Source organism: Maniola hyperantus, chromosome 8 (assembly GCF_902806685.2).
Source record: "Maniola hyperantus chromosome 8, iAphHyp1.2, whole genome shotgun sequence".
Classification (NCBI taxonomy): Eukaryota; Metazoa; Arthropoda; class Insecta; order Lepidoptera; family Nymphalidae; genus Maniola; species Maniola hyperantus.
The window spans coordinates 899,963-915,438 of NC_048543.1; the positions used below are offsets into that span (position 1 = coordinate 899,963).

Here is a 15,476-nt window from a genome sequence, read left to right on the forward strand (position 1 = left end):
AGTATAGATTAGTATTAGGATTAGGATATTAGGAATTAGGATGTACACGTTACATGTAATTGTTGGCGACAAAATTACACAGCTAGTTAACGCACTACGTCTTAGGATTAGCGTCCTAAACGACGACTCGATTAACCAGACCCCGGGGGGCACAGCGTGACACTAAATTTATATTAATGGCGACACGCAATTCACTGTTACTTAACATGGCAGGCCATCTTATTTGCACTACGTTACTTTTTACCCGACTACGGCAAAGCCAAAAGGAAGGCCTATGATTTTGGCTGTAGGTTTAGAATTGATGTTGTAACCTAATGTGATTTCAGTTGGTTGAGGTTATAGTACTAGGTTGTGGTGTGCTAGGTTAGCTGGTTGGTCTAGGACCGGTATGGGGATGGAGTAGCCGGTTTAGGTAGGGAATTAGGTAGGGTCTAGTTAAACCCTACCTAATTCCCTACCTAAACCGTTGTCTAGTCATAGGAGACGTTGTTGTCATGGCTGGCACCCCAACGTGCCCTGGCCTGCGAAGAAGCTCACAAGTCCCAATAAACTTCACTGACTCCTGACTGAGTATTATAATATAAACACTGCCTCTTTAGCGTTTAAACTATCGTGAGTGATTTCCATTATATATAATATCTGTCCCGGCTTTACTCACGTGTTTAGTCGTCGTTAGTTTTGAACCCATCCGGGGTCCTTTTTGAAGGGAGTCAGTACCCGTAGTACAAGATTTTACGTCTCACCAAACCAAACCAAATTCGAGAGTCGAAATACTTCCGCGTTACAGTAAACTGGATCTTAAACGCCTTGTTTTAAAGCTCAAGTTTGTCTACACTTCTACAGCCAGCGCTCCTAGCGGAAACATTGCGAAATTAAAATCAGTGGCATTGAATATTTGACTTCAATTCAAGGCTGTTTAGGTCCATTTTACTCTAACGCGGAAGTATTTCGACTCTCGAATTTGGTTTGGTTTGGTGAGACGTAAAATCTTGTACTACGGGTACAGTTCGCGCACGCGTCGCGATTGGGACTGTCGACTAAACACGTGAGTAAAGCCGGGACAGATATTATATATACTGCCTCTTTACTTGATTGTTTTCACCTCTCAATAAAGTTGTATAGACTCCGTAGAATGGTTAGTGAGCACCTAATAGCCTCTTAAACGGGCACTCGATTTACAACCCCCTCGGGCTGTGAGGTGGGGATAAATTCCTGTTAATGGCACCACGCAATTTAGGACTCAACGTTTACGTGTTTAGTCGGTGGACTTACCAGTAAACTTTTTTTTATTCGTTATAAACGCACGTTTGACCACGATCACACCTGATGGGAAGTGATGATGTGGCTTAAGATGGGACGCGTTTGCCTAGAATGTGCCTATTCACTCTTGTTTTAAAGATACCCGGATTATAATTGGCAGGAAACACTGATCTAGGAAGAGTATTCCAGACCCTAGCGATGCGTATAAGGGATGATGATGACGCAAAGCGTTTCGTACGCGAAGATGGAATGTTGACGACATAGGGGTGGAAACTCGCCCGGTGTCTTGCGGTAGGTACAGTGGTAGAAAGGTGACCTGCCTATAAACTTTTCTTTAACCTTGAACTGAATACCTATTTTTAATGCTCCTCCTGCACTCCTGCGCTCCGCCTCTGGAAGGTGGGAAAGTCATTTGTGGGAATGAGTGTAATATTTTATAATAAAATTCCACAAGCAATTTTAGACTTGCCTTTACACAAGTTTAAAAAATGTGTTAAAAGTATGCTCCTAAAAAAAGCATATTATACAGTCGCAGACTATGTAAACGATAGAAAAGCTTCGATTTGACTCGCTCCAGCAATGCACGGGGCTGCAATGGCTTGTATAGTACGGTATAATAACATTGTAAATTGAAAAATTAAGAATTAAAAAGAGCAACTGCCGAGTTTCTTGCTGGTTCTTCTCGGTAGGAACGGCATTCCGAACCAGTGGTAAATTAAAACTACCTGACTATTCATAAGCACTTTTAAAAAGTTTACATGAATAAAAAAACATTCTATTCTATTCTATTCTAAAAAAAATGATTTTTTTCTTATTCATTATAGGCATAAGCTTGACTTATAGAAAGCGATGATGTGGTCTAAGATAAGACGTGTTTACCTAGAAGATCTATAGCCAGATTGTAATTGATAAACACAGATCACGGAAAAGTATTCCAATCCTTAGCCATGCATATTAACACTAAGGGTGAGATCTATAGAGCGCACTTTGACTTTGCTCAGACTTAAGATTGAGTTAAAACGAGACAAATTTATGTCAGTGATATAACGCTGTCTTGTTTTAACAGTGTCTTAAGTCTAAGCACAGTCTAAGTGCGCTCTATAGATTCCAGCCTAAGGGTGAGATCTATAGAGCGCACTTTGACTTTGAAATGACTGGTTTATATTCTGTAATCACTGTATATTTTATTTTGTTTTTAACTACGACATGGAAATACTTATTTTATTTTATCTGATTGAGTAATGTTTAAATTTATGATTTCGTAAATGTAATGAACTAGAAAAAAAATTGATGTAATTGTAATATTCTTTAACCATTTGCACACCAGGATCTGGTAGAATGTGTCAGGCAACTCAACTGATGTAACACCTATATGTACCCACATTCCAGCGAATGAACGTTTATTTATTTATTATTTATTTATTGCTCAGACTTAAGATTGAGTTAAAACGAGACAGATTTATGTTGGCGTTTATACATCTGTCTTAAGTCTAAGCAAAGTCAGAGTGTCCTCTATAGATTTCACCCTAAGTCGTGGAAGGGGGTGCGTCCTGCGAAGCGGCCAGCGTCATCCGTTGCTCCGTTGCGACGTGATTGAAGGACAAACCAACAGACCAACAAACAAACACACTTTCGCATTTATAACAAGGGTACTGATAGCTGCGGTTTCTACGTACCTACAGGAATCATAACTTCTTTGAAAACATTTGCCAATTATTTTCGCCCATGGATGCCATGGATGCCAGCATAGGTTTATCTGGGAGCTAGTATGTCCTTAGTTAGAAAATACCGATTCACTCTAGCTATTATCTGATCTTTGAGAATGCCTTCAAATTATATTAAATCTTTTGGCTTACATATTATACCTACTTGTAAATGGGTACGATATTTTCTGAATATGAAATACAGCTCCACGTATTGAAGATTTGGCCTCGTTGCGCCGGATATTAAATATCTAAACTTGTAAAGGATCGTATTATATACCTTATACCTACTTATGTGTACAATGTACATGATATAACACTGAGTCAATGGGCAATGCTACAGACGGCAGATAGAGAAAAGAAGCATTCTTAAACATAGACCAACGCCAAACTAACAAACTATTTTATCCCGAAAAATCAAAGAGTTCCCTCGTTATTTTTAAAAAATATGTTGAGAGTTAATTCATTAATTTTAACTCTACAACTACGTCAAGTGCAGTAACCAGCCCAGAAAGAAGAAAGAAAGCAAGAAAGAACACTGTTTAAAAAAATTTAATAACCTACGCCTACCTCCTACCTCTATTTTTTTTGTTTAAGATATTTTTTACTTTTTAGGGTTCCGTACCTCAAAAGGAAAAACGGAAGATCACTTTGTTGTCTGTCTGTCTGTCTGTCTGTCAAGAAACCTACAGGGTACTTCCCGTTGACCTAGAATCATGAAATTTGGCAGGTAGGTAGATCTTATAGCTGATATTTGGGGAAAAATCTGTAAACCGTGAATTTAGGGTTAGATCACACAAAAAAAAAATTGTGGTCATGAACTAATAATTAGTATTTTCAACTTTCGAAGTGATGTGACTATATCAAGTGGGGTATCATATGAAAGGTCTTCACCTGTACATTCTAAAATAGATTTTTATTTATTTTTATGCATCATAGTTTTTGAATTATCGTGCAAAATGTTGAAAAAATACGACTGTAGTACGGAAACCTCATTGCGCGAGCCTGACTCGCACTTGGCCGGTTTTTTTTCAATATTTTTTTCCATTATCAATACCTACCACTTTTTTGCATTTTTATAGGTATTAATGCTTATGAGGTATATCTAACTCTATTTTTCAGAGGTCATCCCAAACGCGGGCAAAGAAAGAACACTGAGTCAAGATATAAACTCTTGTATCTCTACTTTAATAAGACACTTTGCTCGGCAGTTAGTGGCATATTACCAAGCTAGGCAATATTAAAAACACGTTTGAAGTCGGGGCAACTCAGCTAGTACCTGCAATTTGAGAATTCATTCATTAATGTAGCTCTGCTCGTACCTACTCGTATAGTTCAAGTTTATAACGAAGAGACGAATGCCTTCGCGCGTGGGATTGCAATTAAGAGCTAGTTCTATTTCGAAGCCTCTCCTAGTTCGTGTTTAAATGAACTAAAGCACTCCCACTTATTCGAGCGATGCCTCGTGGCTCAAATCCATACTAATAGACTGTCTGTCTGCTAGCCTTTCACGGCTCATCCGTTCAACCGATTTTGATGAAATTTGGTACAGCAATAGCTTGCATCTCGGGGAAGGACATAGGCTACTTTTTGTCCCGGAAAATCAAAGAGTTCTCACGGGATTTTCAAAAACCTAAATCCACGCGGCCGAAGTCGCGGGCATAATCTATTTAATAATATTTTGAGCAAAATTTAGTGTCCAAATCTTTTCTTTTTAGTATAGTTAAAAAAGTATTACTAAAAAGTATAAAATATCATCATCATCGCCTTCCCACTACTGAGCACGGGCACTACGGAGCACGGTTGGAGGAAGCCCGCATTGGGATCATTATGGGGCATTTTCCCTTTACATAGCACATCAAACTCCTTAATCTCCGACCCACATCACGCGACGCAATCCAATCCACGTCGACTCAACCTTAGCCGAAATTGACGAAATTTCTTTATCCGTGTAAAAATGACTGTACCACATTGATGATCATCATGATCAACCCATCGCCGGCCCACTGCTGAGCACGACTCTAGAATGAGAAGGGTTGTAGGCCAAAGTCTGCCACGTAACACGTTGGCCCAGTACAGATTGGCAGACTTCACACACCTTTGAATATATTAAAGAGAACTCTGAGGCATGCAGGTTTGCTCACAATTTTTGTGATACTAGATTTCTTAAACTGTGGTAATCACTAAGATTTTACCTACGTTCAACCCCGTTCCACCTTTGCGCTATTAAGACTGTAAATTCCCCTGATTACCCGCTTATCTGGAGAAGCCCGCATTGGGAACATAACGGGGCGTTTTCTCTTTAAATAGCACATCAAACTCCTTAATCTCCGACCCACATCACGCGACGCAATCCAATCCACGTCGGCTCAACCTTTGCCGAGATCGACGAAATTTCTTTATACGTGTAAGAATGACTGTACTGCATTGATGATCATCATGATCAACTCACCGCCAGCCCACTACTGAGCACGAGTCTCCTCTTAGAATGAAAAGGGTTTTAGGCCAAAGTCTGCCTCGTAACACGTTGACCCAGTACAGATTGGTAGACTTCACACACCTTTGAATATATTAAAGAGAACTCTCAGGCTTGGACAGACAGACATGTAGGTTTGCTCACAATTTTTGTGATACTAAATTTCTTAAACTGTGGTAATCACTAAGATTTTACCTACGTTCAACCCCGTTCCACCTTTGCGCTATTAAGACTGTAAATTCCCCTGATTACCCGCTTATCTGGAGGAGCCCGCATTGGGAACATTACGGGGGCTTTTTCCCTTTAAATAGCACATCAAACTCCATAATCTCCGACCCACATCACGCGACGCAATCCAATCCACGTCGGCTCAACCTTTGCCGAAATCGACGAAATTAACACATGTCTGTTTTGCATTTTTTAGGGCTCCGTATCTATAAAGAAAAACCGGCCAAGGACGAGTCATACTCGTATTATAAGTATTATTATACGTAGGTACTAATAGTTATTAATTTTGCACACCAGTTCATAATAACATGGATATAAATTGTCACGTGATAGAATTCACCTTTGTTTACTATGACTGCACAAAAAGACACAAAAAATAGATATGTACCTACTAAGTAATAATAAGTTTCATTCATCAACTGGTGTTTTATCAAAGAAATTACTAGACGCTTCTGATAAAATAAAATCTTAGGTATTTTGATAACAAAACATGACATTAATGGATTTTCCAATGGTTTTTCCAATGGAAATTGGAAAACAAAAATTTACAACGAATTAACATTCCAATTACATAAAATCTCATAATCTGTAGTAATATTATAAATAGGAATGATTTGTATGTTTGTTCGTAATCCATAAACTCTGAAACTACTCAACTAATAATTAGAATTTTAATAATTATTTCACTACTTGAAAGCTACCTACTTTACCCAGAAGTATATACTTAACATGAGCTATTATATCGCAATCAAAAATATTTTAACTCAAAAATCTTGCCTTTCGACATAACCTCAGTTTCTGATCCATAGATTACTATCTTATGCTCGCGACTTCGTCCACGAGGACTGCACAAATTTCAAACCCTTATAACCCCTGTAGGGGTTGAATTTTCGAAAATCCTTTCTTAACGGATGTCTACGTCATAATCTATCTCCATACCAAATTTCAGCCCGATTGGTGCAGTAGTGTAAGTTGTGAGTTGATAGATCAGACAGTCAGGCACCTTTTTAGGGTTCCATAGTAAACAAGGAACCCTTATAGTTTCGCCATGTCCGTCCGTCTGCCCGTCCGTCCTCGGTTAATCTCAAAGACTATTAGTGCTAGAAATCTGTAATTTGGCATGTGTATTTTATTCACGGGGCACGGAATATTAATCACGCCGACAAAGTGGTGAAATAAAATTGTGATAAATATTTCTTTAGGGTAGCTCCCCTACATGTAAAGTGTGGATGATTTTTTTTCTTGTCTACCCCATAGTGTGGGGTATCGTTGAATAGGTCTTTTAAAAATACTGTGGGCGTGGGAACATAATTTTTCGATTTCTAGATCCGTTTGTAAAATATAATGTTTTAGAGTGCTAATTTTTATTAGAGTCAAGTGTCGCCCCTCTCTATCAGCCAAATGGTAGTATATAGAAACGTGAAAAAATTCATAGCAGTAGTAGGATATAATCAATTTTAAAGGAAAACTATCATGGCTAAGTAGGGTTCACAGGTTAAGGAGTTCTACGGAACCCTACACTGCGCGTGGCCCGCCGCGCACTTGGCCGGTTTTATTCTATATTTAGATAACATGTACTAACACAGTTAATCTTTACGAGAAAACTATATAACTAGTAGATAACAACGCTTAATATATTATCGAAAACACAATACCGATGTAAATCTTATTTTGTTGTATTTTATTAACATCTATAAGTACCTAAACTATCAAAAATACTCAGTTTTTCTAACTTTCTGAAAAAAAAATGGTTTTTCAGTTGAAACAGTTTTGATCTATGTACCGCGGACGAAGTCGCGAGCAAAAGCTAGTGTTGAATATAGATAAAAATATTTTTTATTTAGCCAACATCTGTAATTCTTGTTGACAATTTAATCTTCTTTACATAGATATAATAATAATTAATGATTAGGTAAGGTGATACATGATGTGGGCAAACAGTATATATAGATGCAATTTGCAATGGGGCAGTATATTCAGTCTTCAACATGAAAATATTCCTGGTCTTCGTCGGTCTGGCCTTGGCTGCCTCAGCCGAGGATGCTCCTATCATGCAGGATTACCATGAGGAGTTCGGCATTGCAGCGGCTGCTCGCATCAAGGCTGCTGAGGATGCCATGGACTTCGACGGAGCCAGGGTAGCAGGAGGATCAGCTGCAGGACTCGGATCCAACCCTCATGTGGTATGCTCACATTCAAAAGAGATTACATATTTTTAAAGTGATTGCGATGTCTATTCTATTTAGTCTATTTATGCCAACCCTGAGAACCGGCGGCCATCTTTTGAAGTATCGGCCGTTGCTAGTTACCAGTTACCGCCAAGCGATTTAGCGTTCCCATACGATGCCGTCTTAGATGAATTATTGTATAGAAACCAAAGGGGTGTGGGTTTAATAAAAAAAACTGCCATACCCCTTCCAGCCTACTGATTCGCTAAATCAGTGTCTAACACTGAATGATAATGATTTATTTTTAACCCATTGAAGGTTTTCTACGAAAAATTATTTTGATAGGACTTAGTGAAGCAGCAATGTAGAACCAACCAATGTTAACTGGGCTCGGTGGCATGAGACATGACTTGCCCATTGCCATTTCAGCCCGCTAATCCTTTGAGCTATGTCGGTCGCTTTTGTTCTTCTGCGAATTTCCTCGTTCCGGATTTTATCCCTGAGAGTGATATCCAACATAGCTCGCTCCATAGCACCCTGAGCGACTTTGTGGACGAGGCCAACTGTCAGTGTATACGTTTCCGCTCCATACGTCATCACAGGTAGGACACACTCGTTGAAGACCTAAGTCTTAAGGCTTTGCCTATTTATAATAAGGGTACTTTTTTCATTTTTTTTTTTTTTTGAGGGTTTAGTCATAGCTGACTATATCACCCCCGTAAGATAAACATCACATCATCAAAAAACAAACAAAAAATAAAACATTTTAGGTAAAACAAGAACAAAAAAAAACACAAACACATTGTTAACACATATCCCACATATGTGTTAACAATGACACATGTCCCTGAATCCAACAGTAATCTTCGTCCACGAAAAAATAAACTTTTCGTGGTCCCACATCATCGCACTGTTGCTAGATCTATGTCACCTATACCCCACCCCGTTCATTAGCATCATTCAACGCGCTTTTGGACAATAATGCTCAATGGGACCCATTTAATGATGGCTCTATAATACTGGTTCGGGAGTTACTGAAGTACGCTGAGAGCATTACATGAATATGTCATTCAATGTTCTCAGCGTACATATTCAAAATCCTTTGATTTTTTATCGTTTTGTATTTTATGTCTTTTTTCTTGTACCTTTATTTCTATTTAAATTTATTATTAATTATCTAGTTAGTGTAAGTGGCACTGCCGTTCTAATAAGATGTAAAAAATAAAATAAAATAAAATATCAATGAGCGCCCGCGCGTTCCCTGACAATGGGGTGGCTAACAGACTGTTGCACACCCACACTGTAATTATTCTTAAGAATACGCGGCCGCTCCCATTCATTACGGGTACATTCCATCAAAAGGTGGAAAACGTCATCAATTTGTGTATCTCGACAGTCTACACAATTCTGTGTTGGCGATCTTCTCATCAAGAAATTAAATTTATTTGATGGAATGTGCCCGGACCGAAGTCTTAACAGTATTACAATGTCTGCCCTTTTAAACTTGGACTCTGCAAACCATGGACATTGAGGGAGCTGACACACTATCGTTCTATACCATATGCCTTTAACCCGTGACCAGTGGCGTGCACAGTGTTTGAAGCCAGGGTAGGCATTAGTTATGTAGGAACCTGTTTACTGGCAGGTCATAATGAAAAATATGCATTGAGCTATTACAACTGGGGTAAGCAGTGCATTTATGCCTCTATGACGTGCACGCCACTGCCCGTGACCTAATAAGGGTACTTCGATTTCATTTCTTCAGGGTGGTCTGGTCATCACTTTGACTACCAACCAGCAGTCAGTGTGCGGCTCGTCCCTCCTCACCAACAGCAAGCTGGTCACCGCGGCCCACTGCTGGAGGCATGGGAACTCCCACGCTCGCCAGTTCACTGTCGTGCTGGGCTCCATACGCCTCTTCACCGGCGGGAATCGCCAGAACACCAACAGGGTTGCTATGCACGCCAGCTACAATGAGCGCACACTCGCAAACGATATCGCCATTATCACTATTAACCACGTAGGATATACAAGTAAGTGGAAATCCTACCTTATATGCTTACCCTCTAACAAATAAACCTGGAATAGCGGTGGAACAGTTATACTCTGTTTTGTCTTTCTCTGTCATCAGTAATTTGACATTTGAAGGAAAAAGACAAAACAGAGTATAACTATTCCACCGCTATTCCAGGTTTATTTGTTAGAGGGTTACACGATAAAAACAACTATGCCAATAATTGTTTTGTTTGAAGTACTACGTTAGGTGGCGTTCTATTAAAAATTAATACGAAATAATAAATTTTCGTTTGAAATATTTATTACTAGATGATGCCCGCGACTTCGTCCGCGTGTACGTGTAAGGTTTTTAAAAATCCCTTGGGAACCCTTTAATTTTCCTAGACATACAGCAACCTATGTCCTTCCTCGGGATGTAAGCTAACTCTGTACCAAATTTCATCAAAATCGGTGAAACTGTTGGGCCGTGAAAAACTAACAGACAGACAGACACAGTTTTGCACTTATAAAATTTGAATGGAAGTGTGGATAGTATGGATTTGTTATTATAGCGGCTATAGAAATACACATTCTATGACAATTTCATTTCTCTACCTATTACGAGATACAACCAGCTGACAGACAGATCCTATGAGGGTTCCTTTTTCTCTGGAAATACGGAACCCTAAAAAATCTTTCTAATTAGTGACCCAGGGAATCATCTCATTGTATTGTAGAGGGATATTATCAAATTACCATTATATGATTTCAGACCATATCAACCGTATCTTGATTCCAACTGGATCCAACCAGTACGCTGGTACCTGGGCTACTGTCGCTGGCTTCGGCAGAACTGGAGATGGCACACGTGAGTATTTACTGTAACCCTTGATCAATCGCCGGCTCACTACAGAGCACGGCGGGGTGATTACGTATCTCGCGACAGGCGTAAATCTCGCGATTTTCGCTGTAAAACGTCACACGTAACAGCGGCTAGAGAGAGACAGCAATAGCCTCAAAGCAAAATAAGAAGAAAAAGAAGAGAGAGCAAATGAACTGTCGCATTGCTACTGCTGTCGCTACTGCAACGTTTTACGTACCGCGCTGGGCTCCTCAGAGTGAGAAGGGTTTTAGCCATAGTCTACGCTGGCCATGTGCGGATTGGTAGACTTCATACACCTATGAGAACATTATGGAGAACTCTCAGGCATGCAGGTTTCCTCACGATGTTTTCCTACCAATCAAAATCAATCTGACGGATGTTACATCCAAAAAAGTGGGATCTTTAAATTTTTTTTGCTATTGTATCGAGTGGGATGTCAAATGAAAGAGAAAAAACTATTGAGTTCATAAATATAAACATAGTATACTATTAAAAAATATCAAGCGGCAGATAGTCAATCTTTAAATATATAAAAGGAAAAGGTGACTGACTGGTATCAACGCACAGCTCAAACTACTGGACGGATCGGGCTGAAATTTGGCATGCAGATAACTATTATGCCGTAGGCATCCGCTAAGAAAGGATTTTTGAAAATACAGCTCCTAAGGGGGTAAAATAGGGGTTTGAATATTGTGCATAAGCACGCATAAGCTAGTTTTACTATAATACTAGCTTATGCTCGCGACTTCGTCCGCGTGGACTACACAAATTTCAAACCCTTATTTCACCCCTTAGGGGTTGAATTTTCAAAAATCCTTTCTTAGCGGATGCCTACGTCATAATAGCTATCTGCATGCCAAATTTCAGTCCGATCCGTCCAGTAGTTTGAGCTGTGCGTTGATACCAGTCAGTCACCTTTTCCTTTTATATATTTGAAAGAAAGAAAGAAAGAAAGAAAAACGTTTATTTTTTAAGGCTGTACCACACATTACCATTATTAGGTTAGGTTATCCCGGCGCCTCTTATACTTGAATAGTAAAGTCAAAAGACCTCAAGTAGAAGAAGCGCCGGAATAAACTATGTCATGTGTGGCACAACCCGAAAAAAAAGGTCCCTACTCAGCATAAATGCCATATGTCTTGCACAAGTACTAAAACATACAGCGCTGGTTTTCAGTAGGAACCCTGATTCGGGTGGCGCCACGGAATTATTTCAATTGTACTTATCTAATCTATCTATTCTATATGTTAATAATATATACAAATTCACACATATTATACATAATTGGACACATCTATGCACATGTATAAGGTATGGCTATGATGTAACCTAAATCTTGTTACAAAAAGGAGTACTCCGCCACATGATCCTGAAATTCTACCTGTTTATCCAAAAGGAATTTTTTCAATTTTTAGATTTCAGTGTTTAATAAGACGTTGGTAGTCGGGTTTTAGTTTTCAACTTTTTCTTGTATTGTTATTGTTTCAGAACACGGCATCACCAACAACCAAGCTCTGAGTCAACTGAGCCTGCAAGTCATCACCAACGCGGTGTGCTCGCAGACCTTCGGCAACTCAATCGTCGCGTCCACCCTCTGCGTGGCCACCCCCGGCGGCCGCAGCCCCTGCCCCGGCGACTCCGGCGGCCCTCTCGCTATCGGCTCTGGAAACAACCGCCAATTGGTGAGCATTTCACTTTTACTTTCAGGCTTTAGGCTCAAAAGAACCAAGCCGTTCGAATTAGTGTTAAAAAGTACATAAGTGCAGCGTTTGTGTAATAGTGCTTGTGCTACTTTATTTTTCTAGGTCACAAGAACATAGTGAACTGTAAGTACGTGTTAGAATAAACTAAGGACAGTTATTGGACTGTAAATTAGATTTAAAAATTAATCATAAGTAGAAGTTTAAGCTAGAATAATATTACTTATTAGCCCATAGGCTAGATGGTAGTAGTAATAAAGCTGCCATTTTATAATGGTGCTTTATGGTAGGAAAAAAAAAAAAAAAAAAAAACTTTTACTTTGAAAAAACCGGCCAAGTGCGAGTCAGGCTCGTGCAGCGATTGTTCCGTACCACAGACGTATTTTTTCGACATTTTGCATGATAATTCAAAAACTATGATGCATAAAAACCAATAAAAAACTGTTTTAGAATGCATAGGTGAAGACCTTTCATAATGATACCCCCCACTTGATATAGGTAGTTATCTCACTTCGAAAATTGAAAATAATTTAGAGCCTCAATAGCTCAACCGGTATAGGAGTGGACTGAAAACCGAAATGTCGACGGTTCAAATCCCGCCCGTTGCACTATTGTCGTACCTACTCCTAGCACAAGCCTGGCGCTTAATTGGAGAGGAAAGGGGAATATTAGTCATTTAATATGGCTAATATTCTTTTAAAAAAAAAAAAAAAAAATTATTTTTGTGTGATGTAATCACAAATTCACGGTTTTTCAAGGAAACCTGCATGAGAGTTCTACATAATGTTCTCAAAGGAGTGTGAAGTCTCCCCATCTACACATGGCCAGCGTGGTAGACTATGGCCAAAACCCTTCTCACTCTGAGAGGTGACCCGTGCTCTGTAGTGAGTCGGTGATGGGTTGATCATGATGATGATGATAGATCTCAGCCTTAGCTTTCCAATGAGTGATCTCGGTATCTCGCAACAGGCTTCGCTACGCGATCATTACTGTCAAACGTCACACGTAACAGCGGCTAGAGAGAGACAGCAATAGCCACAAAGAAAAATAAGAAGAAGAAGAGAGACAGCAAATGAACTGTCGCATTACTACTGCTGTCGCGTTGCTGTCGCTACTGCAACGTTTTACGTAATCACCCCGCTGCACAGTGTTTCATTTGACCAAAAAAAATTCCCTCTTCTGTTTTCAGTATTAATCGATTAAGGGATGCATTTTAAATGCACGAGTAGAACACCCACGTGTCAATTTCAAATACTTTTTTTTATAAAAAATGTTAAAGTTTGAGTGACCTTTTCATGAAAAAAAATTAAAAATATTCCTGAAACTTAACTATCCAAGATATTTATTTCCGATGATTTTAGGCTGATGAAACATCTTTAGGCGCATGTTTTCTACTTTTTAATTTTGGAAAATCACCTCTGGATACCGAGTAATTAATTTTTTTCAGATTTTCGTTTTCATTTTTTTTCTCCTTAAAAACTCAAAAGTGGGACTTGTGACTAGCACTAAAAGATAGCTCTTAATAAGGCCTATCACTGATAAAAAACCCACGTTCCACTATTTCAAGAATATTTTTAAATTTTTTTCATGAAAATATCACTCAAATTTCAATATTTTTTATAAAAAAAAGTATTTGAAATTGACACGTGGGTGTTCTACTCGTGCATTTAAAATGCATCCCTTAATCGATTAATACTGAAAACAGAAGAGGGAATTTTTTTTGGTCAAATGAAACACTGTGCGCTGGACTGCCTGCGTTTGAATCAGGGATACCTAGTATCTTTCATCTGTCATCGAATAGTGTTTACAACACGGTACTTTGTCAACAGATTGGGATCGTGTCGTTCGGTCACTCCAGCGGCTGCACCCGGGGATTCCCCGCAGCTTTCGCCAGAGTCACATCTTTCGCCGCCTGGATCCGTCAACGCATATAAATAAATAAATAAATAAATAAATAAATAAATAAAAGTTTATTCAGCTCACAAAACAAGAAAATACAAAAAACATACAAACCAAATGTTACAAATTAAAAAAATTAAAACTAGGTAAGCTTAAAACTACGAGCTCGACAGTACTAAAAAGAAAAATGATGTCTTGTTTGAGCTGAAAAGGCTACTGCCTCAGCATGATGCTGCAGTATTTGACTACTGCAGCGCTGATTTTCAGGCAGAGCCCTAGTGTCACGACCCGACAACGAAAGTGTTCTCTATAATATAAAAATCAACTAAAATAAAAAAAAAGACTTCATTATTAGTGGAGTAATAAATATAATATATATATATATACATATAGGATATTACATATATACTTAAACACATGTAAACTTATACACATACAAAATGTAGGTACGACATGTTTTTGATGTATGGAATGCCATTATTCTGTTTGTGTAGACTACCTGCAGGGAACTAAAAAATCTTTTGGTATATAAAAATTTAATAGTCATTTATTTATTACCCGTCAATCACTTTCAACTAAATTATAAAAATATAATATTAAGTAGGTACCTATGTAACTATATGAATATAATAACTATTATACAAATCAATTTTCTCTGATTTATTTTACAATCATATTATTGTTTAAAAAATGTCTCACTATCATCGTCAACCTATTCGTCCTTTTCATCCTTTTAGAACATGGGTCTCCACTCTCCTCTCAGAATGAGAAGGGTTGGGTCATAACTCATAGTCCACCACGCTGGCCAAGTGCGGATTGGCATACTTCACACACCTTTTAAAATATTATGGAGAACTCTCAGGTACAGTACGCGGCCGAAAGTAATGTACATCGGCCTTTAGAATGACATTTCGGCTTTGTAGAGCGTTGTCTCAGACCGTGCTCTACAAATCTGATATCTCCTTCTAAAGGTCGATGTACATTACTTTTGGCTGCGTATTGTATGCTGATTTCCTCACGATACTTTCCTTCGCCGATAAAACAAGATACCTACCTATTCCAAATAATTAAAGGTGATTGAACCCCAAACCCCCAAAATAAAAGGTCGAAGTTTTAACCACTGGGCTATCACTTCTTCCGTCTATTAATCTTGAATAGATAAAA

General features: G+C 38.7%; 1 protein-coding gene across 1 annotated transcript; it reads left to right on the plus strand.

Moving 5' to 3' along the window:
• The first annotated feature begins 6,396 nt into the window (after window positions 1-6,396).
• LOC117984398 (collagenase-like) lies at window positions 6,397-14,957 on the plus strand. Its single transcript, XM_034971026.2, has 6 exons — window positions 6,397-7,850; window positions 9,601-9,868; window positions 10,603-10,698; window positions 12,202-12,395; window positions 14,243-14,341; window positions 14,839-14,957. Exons 1-6 carry the CDS (start codon window positions 7,656-7,658, stop codon window positions 14,842-14,844), a joined length of 858 nt encoding a protein of 285 aa, XP_034826917.1. The 5' UTR covers window positions 6,397-7,655; the 3' UTR covers window positions 14,845-14,957.
• The last annotated feature ends 519 nt before the right edge of the window (window positions 14,958-15,476 follow it).

What these genes read in the sequence shown, in the direction of transcription:
- LOC117984398 (XM_034971026.2), top strand. Translation starts at nt 7,656, where the DNA reads ATGAAAATATTCCTGGTCTTCGTCGGTCTGGCCTTGGCTGCCTCAGCC. An exon ending in TAACCACGTAGGATATACAA is followed by an intron (nt 9,869 to 10,602) that starts GTAAGTGGAAAT and finishes ATATGATTTCAG; the next exon opens with ACCATATCAACCGTATCTTG. An exon ending in CAGAACTGGAGATGGCACAC is followed by an intron (nt 10,699 to 12,201) that starts GTGAGTATTTAC and finishes TTATTGTTTCAG; the next exon opens with AACACGGCATCACCAACAAC.